Source organism: Arvicanthis niloticus, chromosome 3 (assembly GCF_011762505.2).
Source record: "Arvicanthis niloticus isolate mArvNil1 chromosome 3, mArvNil1.pat.X, whole genome shotgun sequence".
Taxonomy (NCBI): domain Eukaryota; kingdom Metazoa; phylum Chordata; class Mammalia; order Rodentia; family Muridae; genus Arvicanthis; species Arvicanthis niloticus.
Genome location: NC_047660.1, coordinates 86,921,976 through 86,939,367, shown reverse-complemented (window position 1 = coordinate 86,939,367; position 17,392 = coordinate 86,921,976). Strand labels below are relative to the sequence as shown.

Genomic DNA, 17,392 nt, shown 5'->3' with positions numbered 1-17,392 from the left:
TGGCTCATGACCGTCTGTAATGAGATCTGATTCCCTCTTCTAGTGTGCATGAAAACAGAGCACTCATAAAAATAAATAAATAAATAAATCTTTAAAAAAAATTGAGTACCAGGTATGATGCCTCAGGCCAATTATCCCAGCATTTGGGAGGCTGAGTTGGGAGGAAGATCCCTGAGTTCAAGCTCACCCTGGGCTACAGAGTAAGTGGCGGGTCAGTCTGAGCTACAAGAGTAAATGGTGGGTGAGCCTGGGTTAGTATTGAGATCCCCCTCATCAAACTTAGTTTTCATTTAAAATAAGAAGGAAAAGTAGCAAAGATTACTATCTAGCTTCCTCTCTCAACCTAGACCATCCCAGCAGCTCTCTGCCCTACAGGGACTTTTCAAAACAAAGGACCCTTGCAAAGTACTCTGGATTCGGGCCATTAGAATGCAGAACCCACCTGTTTTGGGGTCCAAATTCCCTGGCTCATGTTCTATGTTAGAAACTGGCAATTTTGTTCAGGGCGCGCCTCACAGTCAGCACCAAGGCATGTCCTGGAGTTGGGGGCTAAAGCAGATTGCCTGGTGAGATGAAGCTGAGACAGCTCCAGGACTCCCACCTCCAAACAAGTGGTTGTCTTTCCCCACCTTCTAGGTGATGTGTTCCAATCTCGGAAGACCAGGTTTAATGTGAGGGTAACGCTAACCAAAGCAAGCTGTCGGATGGTATGTAATACTAGGTTGGAGGTTAGGAGGAAGAAAGGGCACTATGGAAGCCTCTACCAGTGGCTTAGATCTGAGCCACAGATATTAGATCTCCTTGGATTGCTTTAAATGATTAAAATAACTAGATGCATCTACAGCTTGTAGGTTCATAACCATGATGTGACTTTCAAGGAAAGAAAACAGCTTTTTTTTTTTTTGTTGCTCAGGTGGGTCTTGAACCCCTAGGCTCATAGGGGGTCCTCTTGTCTCAGCCTCCCAAGTAGCTGGGAATAGAGATATGTTTTATTTTTATTTTATAGCACATTTTCCATGTTTGTGTTTAGGGCTTGGCACTTTATATTTTTCCCACTGAATCTTTACAGCCCTACAAGGCAAGGAAGGCAAAGTTCAGATCGGTTCAGTGCCTCTCCCTAAAATTCCTCTCTCCATTAGGAACTCAGTCTGAAATCATGCACCTCTTTTTAGCGGAAACATTATGTTCACCAGAAACAGGGAGTAAGCCAGCTGAGTTCTGTTTTCATTCACTGAGTTCTTACTATGAACCAGGCATGAGGATTTGCAGGCAGTGAGCTGAGATACAGCTCAGGGCACCAATTTATCATGTGTCGGGCTCTGGGTTTCGTTTCTGGCACTGAAAAAAAAAAAAAAAAAAAAGCAAAATAAAATAAAGTAAATAAATTAAAAGAAACAAGTGATCATGAGTTTGAGGTCAATAAGACTTTAATGTGGCCTCACAAGAGATTTTATTCTGGTAGAAGGAATAGGCATGTCATGGCATAATTTCACTGTCCTATAGCAGTAAATACTTCTGTAACTTTCCTATAAGGAAGCCATAAAAGCAAAGGAAAGTGGTCTTAGCGACTTTGCAATTGTGAAATTTCTTTTCAATCTATTTTATTTTAAACCTCAGGTCCTTCAAGGTTTTTTTTTTTTTTTTTTTTTTTTTTTTTTTTTTTTTTTTAGATTAGTTATTTTTATTGTATTTATTTATATTATATTTTAAAAATCATTTTGTTTTCATTTTGAAATTTATTTTATTTTGATTTTGTGTAAGATTATGTGTCTGGGTGTGCAGATGCCTGCTGAGGCCAGAGGAGTTGGATTCTCTTGGAGCTGGAGTTATAGACAGTTGTGAGCTACTTGAGATGGGCTCTCAACCAAACTCTGGTCCTCTACAAGAATAGGAAGTACTTTTAACCACTGAGCTGTGTCCCCAGACCCAATTTATTATATTATATGTATATGGTATATGTCAGTGTGCACTGTGGTGCACTGTGAAGGCTAGAATATATCTTTGGGAGTTTACTTTCTTATGCTACCATGTTGGACCCAGGACTGAACTCAGGCTATAATGTTTGAATGGCAAGTACTTCTACCTGCTGAGACAGCAGCCCAGCTCAGATTTTTGTTTTGTTTTGTTTTGTTTTGTTTTTTCAAGACAGGAGTTTCTCTGTGTAGCCCTAGCTACCCTGGAACTTACTCTGTAGACCAGGCTGGCCTTCAAACTCAGAGACCCACCTGCCTCTGCCTCCAGAGTGCTGGGATTAAAATTGTGCACCACTATACCTAGCTCCCTAACATATGTGTGTGTGTGTGTATACATAATTTTTAATTGTTATTTTTTTTCCCTTTTGATACAGGGTCTCATGTAGCCCAGTGTGGCCTTGAACCACACAAGCAAGCCCTCTTTCAACTGAGTGACATTTCTAGACCTGTATGTTATTACTGAAAAAAAGAAAAAACCCACGAGGAAGATTCTCTGCAACATTGCTTACTTCACACTCAGTATTAGGCACTCTGGCTTGAGAAGACACTAACCTCCCTGCCCCAAACTCAAGCATTTCTCAGGAGGGCCATTAAAGTTTAGGAGGGAGCAACCAAAGTTTTCTAGGAGAAAATTCAGAGCAAGGCAGAGGCAAGGAACTGTGGCAGAAGCCGTGCACTACACTGCACTGGGCTGTATTTGGCGTACAGCTTTATTAAGCACTTGACAGTTGATTTCTTTCCTCTCGAACATAAACACTAACGGACAAACCACTTTCTGGAAGGCAAAAAAGAAAGGCCACTAAAATTGCGCACTGACTTCATACCAACCACTGGTATGTACTAGTTAACTTCCTTTTTTGTCCCATTAGGTGAATAATCTCTCTGTCTTCCTCTTTCGGAGCTTGTTATACTCCCAGGATTTCATTCTCACTTTCCTCAAATAAATTTATGTTCATCCTTCTTTTAAAAAAACAAAACACCTTATCTTTTTTTGTCGTTATTAAAAACTGGGTTTCCAAGAGGTGTGGCAAGCGTTGTGTTAGGTCTAAAAGTAGGGCACACAGCCAAGAGTCTGACACTGTAAACTTAACATTCTTCCAACCATACCTTGCTAGAGCCTATCCCTGGGCTTGCTGGTAATGGAAGCAGAAGTATAGAAGGAAACAGTGGGCTTGACTTCCCGTTCCAAGGGTGACAGGCCAGACTTTCCATGAGTGACAGTCATAGAAAGTTCCAAGGGATTCCCAGGATGGCCCTCTGAATGGCACTTTTGCACCCAGCTTCACCAAGCTGTATCTGTTCAATGTGGACAAGGGAAAAAAAGGGTGTATGGGACGTCCCCTGGGAGTGTCCACTGAAGTCTGCTTTACACAGTTTATAATTTGCTGTAAACAGCTTCTGTTCCTAATTAAACCTGTATGATCATGCCTGAACTTTTAGGAAACAAGGTTTCTTTTATGGTTTGCTCCTCAGTGGTAAAACCAGAGCCCGCTTGGATGCATAGGTCTCCTTCTCTTGTTGGGCCCTGACTATGGAATGCTGGACCAGAGCCTACAAATATACAGGTCCTGGAGAACACCCAGGAAATGCCAGAAGAGGGGACTACTGGTGATTATGTCCTTTCGTGTCCAGATTCTGCTGAGCAGGCATCCAGGACGCTGGATGTCATCTGTGCCAGGGCTGGTGAAGAGGTAGCACTCTCAATGGGAAAGTGGCACCTTGCAGTGATTTGGGGGGAAACAGGGGTTCAGAATGACTTATTCCTTTGAGAGACAGGTGCTCAATAAAACCACCTTGCTCTGAAATTGGCAATAAAAGAAAATGAATGGGGTTTGGTAAGTTCATTTTTGCTAAGAAGTATAAGTTTATTAAATAAAATCTTAAAAACATGTGTAAGTAGAAAGAAGAAAAAGTGACCATAGTCTCCTGCCCCAAAACGACCACTATTTAGCATTTTGGACAATTTTCTATTATCAAAGAAATGTGACTAATATTTCTTAGTTTTTTTTCCCCCTTCCCTTCTCCCTCTTGCTCCAACCCCGCTTGTTCTGGCCCAAAGGTTTATTTTTACTCATTATATGTAAGTACATTGTAGCTGTCTTCAGACACCTCATAAGATCTCATTACAGATGGTTGTAAGCCACCATATGGTTGCTGGGATTTGAACTCAGGACCTCTGGAAGAGCAGTCAGTGCTCTTGACTGCTGAGGCATCTCTCCAGTCCCCCATTTCTTACAGTTTATTGTGGTAAAAAAAAAAAACAAAAAAACAAAAAAAACACATTTCATGTAAATTGAAATCAGACTTTCTTTAGAATTTACCTCTTAAATAAAACCTTTATTTTTATTTCATGTGCATTGGTACTCTGCCAGCATGTGTCTCTGTGAGGGTGTCAGATCTTGGAGTTAGAGACAGTTGTGAGCTGCCGTGTTGGTGATGGGAATTAAACCTGGGTCCTTTGGAAGAAGAGTCTGTGCTCTTACCTGCTGAGTCATCTCACCAGCCCAAGATGTACTTTTTTATTTACATGTGTTTCTGAACACATCCATGTGAGTGCCCACAGAGGCCAGAAGAAATGCTGGATCCCATGAAGCTGGAGTTATAGGAAGTTGTGAGCTGGCCAACGTGAGTGCTAGGAACTGAACTCAGGTCCCCTGGAATAGCAGTTTATGCTCTTAACCAGAGCCATCTCTCCAGCCTCCAGATACCATGCACACGATGTCTGCTGAGTAGTACCCTCCATTGCCAGCACTCATTCAGACACTGTCTGAGAAAAACTATAGGAAAACCCCTGGGGCTGGGGTCAGACCTGCTAAAGCTCTTGCTTGCCCGATAGATATGAGCTTCCGAGGGAACACTGGCTAGTAGACATTTCAGTGAAAATGGAAATGTCCACTCTATGTTGTGTGTTTTGCAGTCACTGATCTTATGTTGATTGATCCAGCATTGATTGTGGCTAAAGAGAAGGTGAAAATATGAGCAGGTAAGGTTAAATTGATAAGATTAATTTTATGTTTTATTTACTTTAAAAAATGTTTATTTTTGATGGCACTGGGGATTGAGCCCAGGGATTCAGACCACTGAGTTATTAACCCACAGCCTCAACTTTGAGGCTGGCACTCTTAAGCTGCCCAAGTAGGCCTTGAACTTTACCTTGGCTTTCATGGTACTTGGTATGCTAGGCTAAGGTTTGCCTCACCGAACTATGCTCACAGAACATTTTGAGTACTAGGGTTCATAAGGCTTGTGCCACCAGACCCAACTACTATAACCAGTTTATAAATCATGCACTCATACACATGTAGGTCAAGTGACTATCATGGTGGCTGGACAATTATACATAGTGGAATTTATAAAAATACTTAGTGGTCTTAAAGTATACAGTGGGCAGGGAATACAAACTAGCATTGAAAACGTGTAATATCTGTCATTTCAAACAGTGACAGAATTCACTGCCATTATTATTATTATTATAAACTAACAATGAGAAATGACACTCCATGATAAAAATGGAGAGGGGCTCAGAATTAGTCTATGAGAAGGAAGTCAGTCATTAGCTAGGTTCCGACATCCTAGCAATTAGCCAGGCTTGGAAGAAGAGCAGGCAGGCATCTCCAGAGAGGTGCCAAATAAGTAGGAGATAAGAGACTGTAAAAATGAAAAGCCTTTTGGTCTTTCATCACAGGATAATCCAATGCATTCGAATTAAGGGCAAAGAGCTCAGTGATAGCCTTTGTGAGGAAATAGGAGCTGTGTAGCAGGATATCCTTTTTCCGCACTAAAGCACCCAATTCTTTCAATTTTATATACAGCGGAAGCAATTAATGGTACTAGAACGAAATCCGCAGCTGGCTTTTCCTGATGGCCCCCTAAGCAACAAGCACTATTGTTCAGCTTCCGGGAGAGAAGTAGTCATTCTTCTGCAGCAAGACTTGAGCTTCTGTGATTGTCTCATGCAGTGTCTCTAAAGATAAAACTGTGTTAATGTCCAAAACTCAGCTTTTCCTTGTCATCACACATTTGATGGTGTAAGCATCTGCCAAAAGTTAATTTTTTATTTGCAATATAATCCAAACATGTGACTCGATGGTGGTGTTTCTTCTAAACTTTATATGACTGAATCATAAGTTACTCACTTTGTTTGTTTTGTATGTTTATATGTAATCCAATGTACTGCTTTGCTTTTTTTTTTTTTCAAATTCAACATTCATAGTGTGGCTACTTAGGGATTGTGCTGAACAAATGTGGTTATACATTAAAAACCTAGACAACCTGTTTGCCTGTAAGCTGTTATTTTGTCTCCCTTGATTCATTAAAACACATTTTATCAATTTGTAGACGTATGTTTTAGAAAACCTTTTAAAACCACAATATCTTCCACTTGTTGATGTAGTTTAATTGGAAATGTTTTATTTCTCAGTTTTTAAAATCTAAAATAATAGCATATTTTATAACCAATAATATTTTTATTACTACTGACAGCACAAAAGAGTAACTTTTGTTATGAAGAAAAATATGCCAATCAAAAACATGAAAGCTTCATTACTTATCTTATATGGAATTATAATTTTATTATGACAAAAATGAAGTTTGTCATTTTTGTTTCTTCCTCAGTTTTTTTAACAAACTGACTAGTTGCTATTATTATTATATTATTATTATTATTTTGTTCTTTAAACATCTTTAGAATAGACTTATTTTATGTATATGAGCATTTTGGCTGCATATGTGTGTGTATCACATGCATTCCTGGTGCTCTTGGAGGTCAGAAGAAGGTGTCAGATGTCCTAGAACTAGGTTATGAATGGTTGTGAACTACCATGTGGGTCCTGGGAACTGAACTCACCTACTCAGAAAGAGCAACTGCTGAGCCATCTCTCTAGCCCCTACTTTGTTCTTTTGAACAGTTTCAAGTAGCTCTACATGGACTGGTGGGATTCCATATGTATCTGAGGATGACCTTAAACTTCTGGTCACCTTCACCTCCCATCTTCTGAGATTAGAAGTATACATCACCATACCTGAATCATAACCAGCTGTTTTAATTTTTCTCATAAAAATTAACTTAGCAAGCCCTCTACACTGAGTAGCCCTCTACACTGCTCTAGCTCCCAGGTTTCAGGTTATAAAAGTGTTATTGCCCATAGTATGGAGGTAAAACTTATTGAAGAAGTACTAGCTTCATCAGACCTCCACTCAGAGCATTCCCAATACTCTGTCCCTATGTTCTTTCTACACACACACACACACACACACACACACACACACACACACACACTTTGTAACAAAGGATTAAATGCTTAAGTATATCTTCCCAACTGCTTTAAAAGGTATGTCATATTAAACAATTAAAAATTCATTTCTTAAAAACCTTCTTTGATTAACACGTAATAGCTGTACATGTTTATGTTGTATAATAACTCAAAACACATCTACAACATGTACATATCAAGTTTGGACAGTCCTCATTCCAATCTCTTTATCATTTTGTTTTGGAGCTTTTGAGGTTCTCTCTTCACATTATTCTTGCTTGAACTATGTAATAGGTGTGGAAAGCCTTGACTTTGATCTTCAGCAAAGCACACATGTACACACACACACACAGATTAGGCTCTCTGATGATATCTGGAATAGTACTTTCATGGTGTTTGGTACATGTGCAGATGTTGAAAAAAAATCACTCTGTGCATGCCTTTAATCTCATACTCAAAGGCAAAGACAGGTAGATCTCTGGGTTTAAGGCTAGCCTGGTTTACAAACTGAGTTCCAGGACAGCCAGGGTAACACATAGAAATCCTGTCTCAAAACTGTGTCCCCGCTCCACTCCCCAAAGAGAGAAAAAAAAGAAGGAAAGAAAGAAAGGAAGGAAGGAAGAAAGGAAAAAAGAAAGGAAGGAAGGAAGGAAGGAAGGAAAAAGGAAGGAATTAAGAAAAAGAAAGAACAAATGAATGAACTCTGGATAATACCAGTCACAAAAAGAAGTGTTTGAATAGTGGTAACCTAGCAGCCCTGGTGATCAGCAAATTGCTATAGCAACAATGGTTAAGTGTGTGGTGTGTGTGTGTGTGTGTGTGTGTGTGTGTGTGTGTGTGTGTGTGTGTTGGGGGAGACAGGAAGGAGAAGAATACAGTTGATTTGAGAAGTCTGTGACTATTTCTCTCCTCGAGCTGGACTTTGAAAGCAATGAATTAGCAGGGTGAAGACTGATACCTTGTATATTTTGATACCTTCAGTTTTCTCTTCCTAAACCATGAGGCTGAGAAGCAAGCACTCACACATAAATAGATAAGATACATAATCTTTTTTGGAGAAAAGTCCAACAGTTTGTTGTCACAGTGCAGTGGTTTCTACAGGAATAACCTACAGTGTTTCACCAGAAGAAACCTAGAGAGAGCGGCATGATTATCTGAGAGGACAACCTCTTAGGAGGAGAGCTAGTACAGTTCAGGCATACAGTGAGGAAGACAGGCTGTAAGATGTATAGCAAACCAAATAAAAATAATCTGCATTTTAGAAGAACACAGGTATTGGTTACTGAATAAACAGGATTATGCTGCTCTGAAAGAAGTGAGAAAGTTTTCACTTTTGTTTTCAAAAGCAAACAGAGCCTCATTTAACTGTCAGAGTGAGCTATTAAGACTTCAATGAAAGTTACATCATTGGAGGACAGGGGTATGTATCTATGATGCCTAAACCATTCTGTCATACAGTTACTGCTTAATAAATATTTATTACCTACTCAGTATGCCAAACAGTGTGCTAGAAACCAAGGATAAGGGCCTGGCGTCACACAGCTCATTCCATTTTGATTACTGAAAACATAACAAAACAGCATCAGATTTTAGTAGGAATAGAGTGGAGTGAGCTTAACAGTACCACAGTTCCTGTGACTGAGACAGTTCCTTAGTAATGGTCACCACATCTGGTGGATAAACTAGCATGCCTGGTTACACTGGTGAGATCATATCTAATAGCAGAGCCTGGTAAGAGCATAGCCTGCACTCCAGAGTCAGTTGTGGCTGTCCGTGTCTCCAGACTCCTGGTCAAGGATTCTATCTAATACATCTCTACCTGCATCATTATTGTGGCACCTCACCCTGCTCCTACTGGCCACTCATGGGGTAATCAAACCCAGTTCCAGATGCTGGGATTTCTGGACTGGCAACCCCAAGGGAAAAACCAGTGTTTAATAGAAAGTAAATGGGATGTGGGCCTTTGATTTATGTGTCTATGTATGTACACACACACACGTTACTTTTCTATCTGCTGTGACAAATACCTCACAAAGGTAATTTGAGAAGGGTTTGTTTTGACTCATAGGCCCAGGGTACAAGCCATGGTGGTGGCAAGGAGCTTGAGGCAGCTGGTCACCCTGTGTTCAGAGAAGAGGAGCAGAGAGAGACAAATGCTGGCACACAGTTCACTTTTTCCTTTTTACTCAGTCCAGGGCTTTAGCTCTTAGAAGGGGTGGACTATGTTTAGAGTGGGCATTTCTACCTCAATAAGCCCACAGGTCTGTTTCCACAGTATTTCTTTCTTTCAAAAGACTGGATCTCCTCACGTAGCACTGGCTATCTGGCATTGAACTCAAAACATCTGCCTGCCTCTGCCTTACCAGTGCTGGGACTAAAGGTGGACCATGTCCAACTTCCATGATTCTAAATACCATCAAGTTGACAAATAGGATTAGTCATCACCACATACACACACACTTTTTAAAAAACATTTTAATCATGGGTATGTACATGTATTCTGAGGGTACATGCACATATGTGCAGGTGCCTGTGGAAGTCAGATGTCAGCTGTAGCTGGAATTGCAGGCTGTTGTTAGCTACCCAGTGTGAGTGCTGGGAAGTGAATTTTTGGGTTCTGTCCAAGAACAGTAGACAGTATTATTAATCACTCAGCCATCTCTCCAGTCTCTCACATACATACTTTTGAAAAAAAGTACATCTAGGGGCTTTTTCAAATATATGTTACTTTTGAATTCTTTTCTTCTCTATTTTTCTTTTTGCTGGGGATTGAACCTACATCCTTGTACATGCAAAGAAGTATCTGACCTTTCCTCCAGTCAGTATTTATTATTATTATTATCATTATTATTTTCTTTCTCAAGCAGAGTAGCCCTGGCTGGCCTCAAATTCAAGAGATCTGCCTGGCTCTGCCTTCTGAATGCTGGGATTAAAGGCATATACCACCACCACCTGGCTGCAAGCTAGGATATTTTTACCAGGTAAAAATTATTCATAGATATCCAGTACATACGTATTTATGTGTGTGTATATACATATATACATGTATATACATATGTATATACACACACATATATACATATTTCTTTTATATAACATTTTATGACATTAGACATATATATTGTGTGTTTTTTTCTGGTTGAAAATTCTAGTGTAATAGATCATTGACTTACCACCCTCAGTGTAGGGAAGGTAGGGCAGTGACTATAAGGCAGGATGGGGAAGGATTTGTGCTGGGCTGAGTGGGAACAGGGTTAGGAGGAAATGCAGTGCCATAGGCAGCTCCTGATAACCAGAGAAGTGAGCTAACAACAGGTGGTAGTCTAGGAGAACAGTTGGCATCAGGATACCCAGCCCCAGGAAATGGGGAAAGCACTCCTGATAAGATGGGTAGAACAGTCAGGAACACAGAGTGTACAAGTGAAAAGCCAGAGTTACAGGGTGGCCAATCATCTCCTAGGACCCAGGTGAGTCTTGACAACAGAGAAACTTACAGCCTAGGCAGGCTGATAGTGCCGGATTTAAATATAAAAGGGCTGAGGTTAGGGATATAGTTCAACAGGTACAGTGTCTGTCAGGCAGGTAACCCTGGAATAGAGTTCCAGCACTGATATTAACCCGGTAATATGGCACAGCCTGTAAATCCCAGCACTCAGGAAGTGGTAGCAGGAGGTCAGAGGTTCAAGGTCATCCTCTTCCAGTGAGTTCTAGGCCCACTTGGAGTACCAGACCTTGTCTCAGAAATAATAAATAAATAAATAAATAAATAAATAAATAAATAAATAAAAAATACATGGCTCAGTGGATGAAGGCATCTGCAGCCAAATTTGACAATCTGAGTTCAATGCCTGAAACCTACATGGGAGAAGGAGAAGACCAATTCTGGATGTTTCTTCTTACAGGTTGTGCCAGACACATACCACCCCCCAAAACCAAACACACAGTGGTACATAAAAGGGCCAAGATCAGGGCTCCCCAAGTGTACAGAGAAGAGAGATGCTCAACAAGAGTCAGGCTTGGGCTTGAGACAGAAATTCTGGGCATCTTTTCTGCCTCGTGACCTAGGAAGGGACTGGATGCCAAGGTGAGGAGGGACAGGGCGCACAGACTAAGTGGTGCTGCTTTGCAGCAATGGCCCCAGGAAATATCTCTGAAGCAAAGCCAAATTAACATGGAGAAAGGGAAGGAGAAAACTGTATATAAGAATATATAAATAAAGAAATAAATAAGAGAAATAAAATGCTGTATGTAAACTATGGTAGAGTATCATTAATAAATTATAAGGCAGTGCCGAGGCCGAAAATTGCATGTGTCCCCTCAAATCCCCATAACACATTTATCCATTTAATACTGGGGTTTGTAACAAACCTAAGTGTCACTTGCCAAGGACATCCCTCCTCTGGGCTTCACTGAGCTCTTATCTCTATACCCACAATGACTTACTGCTGCCTTTTGCCTTGTAAAATCTTTACAACAGGAAAATGACTTGGGGTGGATTAACTCGGATTAATCTATTGAACTTGGATCCCTGAAGGCAGAAGTCCCTATTTCACTAGAGATGATGTAATCCCCAGTTTCCCTAGCCGATCCTCAGCCTTTTCACAGTCATGCCACCTTCTAACACTGAAAGGGTCCTGGTGACAAGGTTCAGAAGTGCTCAGAGGAAGTCCATGCTTATCTATCTCACTCACTTAACAAACAACAGGCATTGAGGATTTAACAAGTAAGTAGCAATGCAAGCCAGGCACTAAGGTCCGAGAAGAGTGAAGAACACCCTGGCCAGTCTTCTCCTGGAGTTTATACCCTAAAGGGCAGAGGGGTTCAGTTCATAAAATAAACTAATAAAAGTAATTTCAGATAAAAAGCAACATAAAGAAAATGAGTATCTGGAGTATTAATATAGAATAGGTGATTAGAAAAAGTGTTCTGAAGCCTGGTGTGATGGCAAATGTCTTTAGTTCCAGCACTTGGGAGGCAGAGGCAGAGGCAGACAGATCTCTGTGAGTTTGAGGCCAGCCTGGTCTACAGAGCAAGTTCCTGGACAGCCAGAGCTACACAGAGAAACCCAGTCTCAAAAAATAAAACAAACAAACAAAACGTGTTTTGGAGGAGCTGGGAGCTATCGGGAGGGAATGCTTCCTGGTTTGCTCAGGCAACAACTGCCAGTTTTAGAACCTGTGATAAAACTAACTGCCCAGAGGAAAAAGACTAATTTCTGGTCCCTTCTATCAACCTACTTAAAGGAATTCTATGGCATCACAGAAGGTTAAATTGGACCTTCAAGTGTTGTCTTTGACTTTGGGGGCCAGACCATACGTGTCCAGATGTCTCCTTGGGCTTTTGGCTCTGTTCATTTAGTGGGCAGGCAAACCGGAGAAACAGGCTGGCATGCTTATACATGCCAGGAGCCAAAAAGCAAACCATGTCCTGGCCCAGCTCACTTGACTGTTGGCAGGCTGTGGGCTGTGATGTGCTAAGGAGTTAAGTCTGGGTACTAGATGAGTTGATTTAAGGAGAACAGGAGAAAACCAAGCTACAATATTTGAAAAGGATCTTTCTGTAAAGAAGCAAAGATGTGAGTTAAAATTCCATGCATCCATTTTGCTATCATTTCAATAGCATGTAGCTCACATCAGGCAATACCAGTGTGTGCATTCCAGACTTGGTACACTAAAGCTCCAACCTGAGATTCTTGTCTATTTCACAGGCTGATTTCTAGCCTGCAAATCAAATTAGGATGCAGAAGTCATACTAGGTCCACTTGCCATGGCTTTCTCTGTTACACACACGGGGGGTAGGCCTAAGACTTTTGGTTCAAATCTTTCAAAACAAAAGGTCTGCTCTTTCCCTTCAAATTCAAGAGGGGTGGTATGTAGAAACATCTGGAAAGAAAAGTGGCCATCTTCAGTGGATGCAAGAAGCCTCTGATATTACAATATATCTTCGGTGCTGTGAGAATATTGCAATGACTCGAGATGTAGACAGCCCAAGAGCTCAAAAAAAGATGAGAGAATATAACTCAAATGTAATGGAAGATAATGGAGGCACTGATGTTTCTAAAAGCCAAAGTGGACAGAGGAGAAAAGAGGCACAAAGAATAGTTAGTTAAAACTAGAATATAAAGGAATGTAATTATTTTCAGCTGAATGCGAGGGAATACCATGGGATCTAAATTTTGTTTTGCTTTTTTTCTCCAGGCCAGAATGTGTGTAAATAAATACACAAGGATAAAGTGCCTGGCACTGTCTCTTCCTTCTCTCTTCTGTCTATTTTAAACGACTTCCCTAGAGATTTAAAGTCTTCTCAGAAAAGTGAATTAACCGAACGAACATGATATATTTGTTGAAATACTTACAGAAGAAGTTAGGTATCTAACGACTGGTTTAAAAGGGGATTATCTTTTCTTTCTTCATCCACAGGTCACTGAATACTTTTAACAGCATTTTGCACGGAAAATGAGAGGGGAAAGGAAGAAAAGAGGTAGTGACAGCTATTTGCATTTTCTAAAAGGATGGAATGAAGCTCGGGAGGGTATCCGAGGTCACTCAGCAGAGCCAAAGGTGGATTGAGAGTCGTATTTATAGTCCGCTGACTTCAGTTCAGCCGGCTCCCGCCGCTCCTTATCTTACGCCCGAGGAATTCGCGGGCCCGCGGATCACAGCAAATCCAGCAGCCTGGCCTCCGGGCTGAAACGAGGCTTTCGCTACGTGATCCCGAGAACGCGTGCACCTCCACGTTCCTCCCGGCGGGGGCTTGAACCAGAGAGAACCGGGGTGGGGGTGGACAACGGGAGGGGGTGAGTAGTGAATACAGTGTGGCTACATTTTCCTTTGCAATCACAACTACGAAACGGGCAACGCATCCCGCACCGTGGAGACTCGGTGCCTTCGGAGCAACCCGGCCGCTTCTCACGTGCAGCGCGAGCTCCGGCTCCAGAAGGGGTGTGCCCGCATCGTCTACTTCACGCAGCCTTGCCCCAGCCGCCCCTCCGTCACGCGTGTGGCGGCGGCGGCGTGCGCTGAGGGGTGGCCCCCCTTCCTTCGGCAACCTGGCGCCCCCGTGCCGCCGGCCGGCCCTCCTTCCCGGCAGAGGGGCGCCGAGCTCCACGGGCCCTTCGGGCACTTCCGCCGAGCTCTCGGCTCGGTTCGTGTCCGGGGCGGGGCCGGCGCCCCGGGGCGGGTGCGCGCAGAGCTGGCGGGCCCTTCCCAGTGCGCGCGCGCCGGCGCCTCTTGCTCGCCCGGGCCGCCCCTCCCCCACGCACCGCCCCTCCCCCCCGCGAGCGAGCGTCCTCCGCGGCTGAGGCGGCAGAGATTGGAATCTGCTTGCCGGCCGCGCGGAGGAGGAGGGCGGAGGGAAGGGCGGGGAGGGAGGCTCGAGCTCCCGCGCGTCGGCCCGCGCGAGACGAGGACTCTACGGCCGCGCGAGGGGCGACCGGGCCCGGGCCGCTGCACGCCGAGGGCGGAGGCCGAGCCGGGCCCCGCCGCCCCGCGGCTGTCCGTGCCCGCCTGCGCCGAGCGCTGGAGGATGAGTTTCTCGGGATCCCGGTGAGTTGGCGGGTCACGGAGTGCGGGTGCGCCGCGGGAGGCCGGCTAAGTTTGGGGCGACGGTGACCGCGCAGGGGAGGCCGCGACGCGCCTCAGCCGGGCCTGTGGGAGACCCCGGCCCCGCGGCCCGGCCCGCCCGCGCTTGCCCTTTTGTTCGCATTCGCACCGCTCCGGGGACGCTTCTGGAATCCTTAAATGGGAACGGGCGCTCTGCTCCCGCTCCGGAGCTGCGCGGCTGATACTGGGGCTGGGTCTCGGGACCCCGCTAGGAAACGAGACGGAAACGTGTTTAGTGCGGGGGATGGAGGCCGGACGAACTGCTCGGCCCGCCCTCCAACTTGGCTGCGGGAAGGCGCCGCGTTTCTCCCTCCGTCCCTGCGAGTTGGTTCACCTGTTGTTCTGCGCGGCCTCCGCTGCCATGTCTGTTGTGATTCTGCACTTCGATTTCGGAAAACTTTGTGCTGGGTTGCGTGTCCATCCCCCTCCCCTTCAAGACTCCTAGCGGAAAGATTTGGCAAAGTAAAGAAAAAATAAAACACTTTCCCCCCCCCCCCCCCCCAACGCGTCAGGGAAGAAAAATAATAACGCCGTGTGTTAGTCGTTCCTGGCGTTTTGTGACTTGTAAGCCTCCGTCGTGTGTCGATCTTTTTCAGTTGGTTAAAGAGCTGCAGGCTTTCTCTTTTAAACGGCTTACAAACTGTTCGGAGTACACGATACGAACTTAGCACCCGTGTCACGTCATTTACTTCTTATGATAACCCTGGTTATTGTATTCTTTGTTGCTTAGAAGAGGAAACCGAGACGTAGAGGTTAAATAACTTAGATAAGTGAGCTGGGATTGGACCCAGGGACGTCGTATTCAAGAGTATGGCCTTCTTACGAAAGCAAATTGTGCAAAGACTTAGGAGCGTTTTCTAGTTATTCACGAATTCCTGTGTTGCTTCAGTTGTAAACCGACTTGTATTTGCTCGTGAGGGGAAATTAAACTTCGAGATAAAATAAAAGGTAATTTAATGCTTATCATTGTTCTCGAACTAAAAGATGTTAAACCAAAATTAGCTTTTTAGGGTCAAAACTAAAATATGAACACTTCTTGGGAACCCAAATTTGGAATGGGTTTTCAGTTGAACCTGTACTCTGTTTTATATTCTCGGCCTGCCCCCCATTCTTGGGGGAGACCTTTTTAACTGTCTTTTCTTCTCCCCTCCCATTAAGAGTGAAGAGCCCAGTAGTTGCTCTTTGCTTTGAATTTCTTCTTCAATCTACTTGCCTTCTAGAGGGCCCCCTCCCGTTTCCTAGTTAACATTATGATTTCTTAACTATTGGGGCATGAATTATTTCTCTGTTGTCTTGTTTTGTTTGTTTGTTTCTTTTGAATTGATACAGAGTCTCAGTATATAGCTCAGGCTGGCCTCCAATTAATTGGCTGTAGACCAGGCTGGTATATATATATATTTTTTAAGTATGTACTTAGGATCCTTCAATTTACAAAAACTTTTCTATAGTTTTGCTATTCTCTTAAGCTGTGTTATATTTTCTTTTCAAATCATATTAACATTTTGAAGTTTTTTTCTTACAAAAGTAATACATAGTCATTAAAGAGAAATTGCAAAATAGAGCAGAATTGAAGTAAAGTTAGAATACAGTCATCCATAATCCCTCCTATACAGACTGCCAGGAGTGGACTTATTTTCCTGCTCCAACTCTGGTGACCATCCATTGACTTAACTCCTTACTGGCAGAATTTCACATTCACAAAGGAAGGATGGCTTAATCAGACCTAAGCACTGTTTTGAGGCCTGAACTTTTTTTGCTAGGGAGGCCCTCTACAATTTAGCTACATCTCCAGCTGGACTTCTCGTCCTTAAAACATAACCTTGCTGTTTCTTCATCTGTGTTTTATTGGAGGAGTATATGCTGTATTCTGACACACTAAGGGTTGGGGGCAACCACACATATTGTCACTGAACTCGTGGAGCTTAAAGTCTAGTGGGGGAGACATGTGGAAGGATGAGTTCTATATAATTAAGTGTAATTGTGATGATAATTAAAGTGTAGGGTATTATAAAGGCTTAAAGTGGAGACCTGAACTGGTGCTGGTGTTGTTTAGAGAATCTAGGAAGACCTCTCTGAAAATGTTACTTTGCATTCTGATTAGGTGAAAAGGGGGCGTTTGTCTGTGCCCTCTTTCTACCTCTGTTAGTCCTCCTTTCTCTTAATTTCTAGGTCTCACTTTTCACATCACTTAAAATGTTTCTAAGTCCCTTGAATTGTTACATTCATTTCTGTATGTTTGCTTGCAGGAGTGAGTCTTTCCTTCTACCTTATGGGTCCTCAGGCTTGGTTGGTGGCAGGCACCTTGACTTGCTGAGCTGGCTGGCCAGCCTTCCCATGAATTACTGTTCAGATTTTTCTGTCTGATTATTTCTCAAATCCTGATTCCCTTCTGAACTTGAATCCTTCTGGTTGCTTTATGTAAAAAACTGTACCTGGTAATGGAGTTTAGATGAGCTCTTCTCTAGTACTGGCTGGCTTATGGTGCTACCTGTCCCTACTAAATCCTCCCCCAGTCCTTCCCATCCAGTCTGTAGGCAACGTCTGTAGATACTGCTTTCTTTCCTGA

General features: G+C 43.1%; 2 protein-coding genes across 3 annotated transcripts in view; one reads left to right on the top strand and one right to left on the bottom strand.

The window, feature by feature from the left end:
• Nucleotides 1-14,589: 14,589 nt before the first annotated feature.
• The window catches only part of Bmpr1a (bone morphogenetic protein receptor type 1A), a 94,111-nt gene continuing 91,308 nt past the window's right edge, over nucleotides 14,590-17,392 (top strand). For both annotated transcript variants that reach the window (XM_034497526.2, XM_034497528.2), the window contains exon 1: nucleotides 14,590-14,769. The gene's annotated coding sequence lies outside the window, so the exon portion shown is untranslated. The remainder of the gene's footprint in view (nucleotides 14,770-17,392) is intronic.
• LOC143441770 (uncharacterized) lies at nucleotides 14,778-15,270 on the bottom strand. Its single transcript, XM_076931484.1, has 2 exons — nucleotides 15,161-15,270; nucleotides 14,778-15,034 (listed from the first exon to the last, which is right to left on the bottom strand). The coding sequence occupies exons 1-2, from the start codon at nucleotides 15,245-15,247 to the stop codon at nucleotides 14,783-14,785; spliced, it is 339 nt and encodes a 112-aa protein (XP_076787599.1). The 5' UTR covers nucleotides 15,248-15,270; the 3' UTR covers nucleotides 14,778-14,782.